Genomic DNA, 3,570 nt, shown 5'->3' with positions numbered 1-3,570 from the left:
TAGATAAAGAGAGAGAGAGGTATATATGAGTAAAGAAGAAAATCAAACCTTTAATGGTAAACTGAAAAGAAGTAAATATAGACGGAAGAAACGAATAGTTACATGTGTGAAAGAAAACGGGAGTATTTAATGGGAGACTAAAGGTAGATGAAGGGAAAATGTATTTAGATTAGTGAGTGAGTAAATGGGCGAGAGGAGGAGGACCTAAGAAGCGATACAAAGCGTTACAGGTCAAAAGAAGAAGAAGAAGAAGGTGAGGATATGAGAGAAAAAGAAGATAATTAATGAGAAAACGAAGGTATTGAATGGGGGAACTAAAGGTAAAGTTAACACAGATGGACGGAAAATGTATATAGCTGAATGAATGAGTGAATGAGAATAAGAGTAATAAAAGGAAATAAAAGGGAATATAAGAAAAAAACGGAAGTATTTAAAGGGTTAACTAAAACTAAAGTGAGCGCTGATTAAGGGGAAATGTATATGAGTGAATGTTGTGAGTGAGTGTGTGCGCGCGTGATTACAGGTGTCAGATGGGCTCAGGTGGCAGTCTCCTCAGGTGCAGCCATGAAGAGCACCTGGCACACGAAGGTAATCTTGTCTGAAAAGTGGGCCAGGTGTTAACACATGATTACTTATACTACTACTACTACTACTACTACTATTACTACTACTGCTACTATATAAATGAAAATACTAGCGACAATAATCATGCAAAATTATACTACATCAGAAAAAAATAGATATACAGTCTAAAACAAACAAAATATATGGTTAAGTAAAAGGAAAGGTAACCAAATATGACTAAGACATGCTAATAAAAAAATAATAATAAACAGAATCATAAATAGACGCATATAAGTAAAAATGAACGAAATCAAAAGCTATTGAAACTAAAAAAGAAAGCTAACGGCCAAAATAAAAAGTTCTAACCCTCTTTCGACTACCTACTTTTACCATCAACTTCTTATTTTTTTTTACCTTTTTCTTCGTTACCTTCTTCCTTTTTGCATTTCTAACCTAACCTAACCTAACCTTTCTGCATTCCTAACCTAACCTAACCTAACGCAACCTTCCTTTTTGCATTCCTAACCAAACCTAACCTAACGTAACCTTCCTTTTTGCATCCCTAACCTAACCTAACGTAATCTTCTTCCTTTTTGCAATCTTCATAATTTTAACCACACCCTTCTTCTTTTCTTACTTTCTTGCCTCTTTAGTTTATTTCTCTACTAATAAAAACGTAAACAAGACCAAGAGTGACTTAACCTAACCTAACCTAACCCAAGCAAGCAAAGATGCATTACCCATGGCTGTGGCGAGACACTCCGGTTTCTTCTGCCTTTTCACGAGGAGGTAGTAGACGGGGACGCCGGTGCCTAGGATGACCAGAGCCGCCAGCACCTGGAAGGGCTGCTGCACCACGGGGAACACGCAGAGGCAGGCAGAGAGCACGATGTAGATGACGGGGAAGCCAATCCACACCTGTTGAAAAAGTGGAGGATGCAATTATAAGGTCCAAGTATAAAGCAAATAAAAAGTAAGAAGGTAGGAGAGTGAAAAGTTAAAAAAAAGGTAAAATGTTGATGGTTTGAGGAGACGAAAGAGGGTCAGAAAGCATTGATAGAGAAGGAGATGAAAGAAAGAAAGGTATAAGTAAGAAAAAATAAGAAGAGAAAGAGGGAAAAATAAGAGAAAAATAAAAAAGGAGATTGTAACGGGAGAGAAAGGAGGAGGAGGATGAGAAGGAGGAGGAGGAAGAGGACTAGGAGGAGGAGGAGAAAGAAAGAAAGAAGAAGGAAAAAGAAATGTGTAATAAAAATGCGCTTCTTCTATAAACTTGTGGAAAGAGATAGATAAATAAAAATAGATATAGGCATAGATAGAGATAGATAGATAGAGAGAAACATAGAAAGAGATGGATGGATGTCACAGAATTTCACAAACCTCCATCAATCATTCTTTCTCTCCTTCTCTCCTTCCCCCCCTCCTTCTGACTACTCTCGCAATCCCTCATCAATCATATTCTCTCACCTTCCTGATTTCCTCTTGTATTCCTTTCCCTCTTCCCTTATCTCTCCTTATCTTTCCCCCTCTTTTCCATATTCCTTAAACGTATCGGTCACCCATTTCGACTATTTCCTAAGACCACAGTGATGATTAATTGGGTTTTCATGGGTGTTTTTTTTCCATTCAAGGTGCAGAAGCCAGGTAAAACTATCACTGCATCACAAAACAGTCCAAGGAAACCCCAGCAACTTCCACGAGAGGCTTTTCAAACAGACTTAAAAGGCCACAGAGAAGATTAATAGCATGGGTGTTTTTTTTCCATTCTCGCCCCTCACCCCCTTCACCTGTCTTACGCACCTTAATTGGTCTCGCCAGGTCGGGTTCCTTCACTCTGAACCAGAAGAAGGAACCAATGCAGGCGAGGACCATCAGGTTATTTGTGAAGCCCAAGTAGTTGATGAGGACACGTACGTCAGAGGTCATAAACATTATCATGGACATACCAGCCTGCGGAGCGGACACGGACAGAACGTTAAGCAAAAAAGGAATTAAAATCATGGCTATTAATATTCTGTTCTCATTACCTATGCACATACCCTCCACCCACGCCAGCCCAGCATCCACCAATAGGATTTAACCGTTCCCAGCATCCACCAATAGAATTTAACCGTTCCCAGCATCCACCAATAGGATTTAACCGTTCCCAGCATCCACCAATAGGATTTAACCGTTCCCAGCATCCACCAATAGGATTTAACCTTCCCAGCATCCACCAATAGGATTTAACCTTCCCAGCATCCACCAATAGGATTTAACCTTTCCCAGCATCCACCAATAGGATTTAACCGTTCCCAGCATCCACCAATAGGATTTAACCTTCCCAGCATCCACCAATAGGATTTAACCGTTCCCAGCATCCACCAATGAGATTTAACCCTTCCCAGCATCCACCAATGAGATTTAACCCTTCCCAGCATCCACCAATGAGATTTAACCCTTCCCAGCATCAACCAATAAGATTTACCCTTCCCAGCATACACCAATAAGATTTAACCTTTCCCAGCATCCACCAGTGAGATTTAACCTTTCCCAGCATCCACCAAGAAGAAATAGAACAACAAATGAATAAGGGAGAGAAATATCAAAACCCAACCCCTCTCAGATAGCAAAAAACCCACCATGAAGACCAGGGACGTGATGGGCGTGCTGTTGTTGACGTGGACGAGGGACAGCGCGCGGGGGAGCTGGCCACGGCGCGCGCTCACGTAGAGAAGACGCGAGCCAAGCAGGAGTGAGCCGTTGAGTCCCCCCATGATGGAACAGGCGACGAAAATGGGAATGGTCCAAGCCATGACGCCGAGTGCAAGGTTGCCGAAGGTCTAGAGAGAGAGAAAAGGGAAGCTTGTTGAATGTATGCATAAATGAAGTTTGCCGAATGTGTGGATGTAAAGAAAAGGAGGAGAAGGGTGGAATTAGTTGATATGGGAGGGAATTGAATGATGAGCGAGGGACGTGGAAAAAGATTGAAAGAAGGAGATGGAAGAAAGAAAGGGGACGGAAAGA

The 3,570-nt window shown here is 41.3% G+C and overlaps 2 protein-coding genes across 2 annotated transcripts in view; both read right to left on the bottom strand.

Annotated features, from left to right (window-relative positions):
- LOC126999496 (uncharacterized) overlaps positions 1-539 on the bottom strand; it is a 48,965-nt gene extending 48,426 nt beyond the window's left edge. Inside the window, exon 1 of the mRNA XM_050862143.1 lies at positions 205-539. The gene's annotated coding sequence lies outside the window, so the exon portion shown is untranslated. The remainder of the gene's footprint in view (positions 1-204) is intronic.
- The window catches only part of LOC126999491 (uncharacterized), a 57,259-nt gene that overhangs the window by 44,217 nt on the left and 9,472 nt on the right, over positions 1-3,570 (bottom strand). Inside the window, exons 6-8 of the mRNA XM_050862137.1 lie at positions 3,186-3,386; positions 2,365-2,514; positions 1,305-1,482 (exon numbers count right to left, since the gene is read on the bottom strand). Of these exons, the coding sequence (XP_050718094.1) occupies positions 1,305-1,482; positions 2,365-2,514; positions 3,186-3,386 (529 nt within the window). The remainder of the gene's footprint in view (positions 1-1,304; positions 1,483-2,364; positions 2,515-3,185; positions 3,387-3,570) is intronic.

This window comes from Eriocheir sinensis, chromosome 16 (genome assembly GCF_024679095.1).
Source record: "Eriocheir sinensis breed Jianghai 21 chromosome 16, ASM2467909v1, whole genome shotgun sequence".
NCBI lineage: Eukaryota > Metazoa > Arthropoda > Malacostraca > Decapoda > Varunidae > Eriocheir > Eriocheir sinensis.
This window is presented reverse-complemented; position numbering and strand designations above follow the sequence as displayed.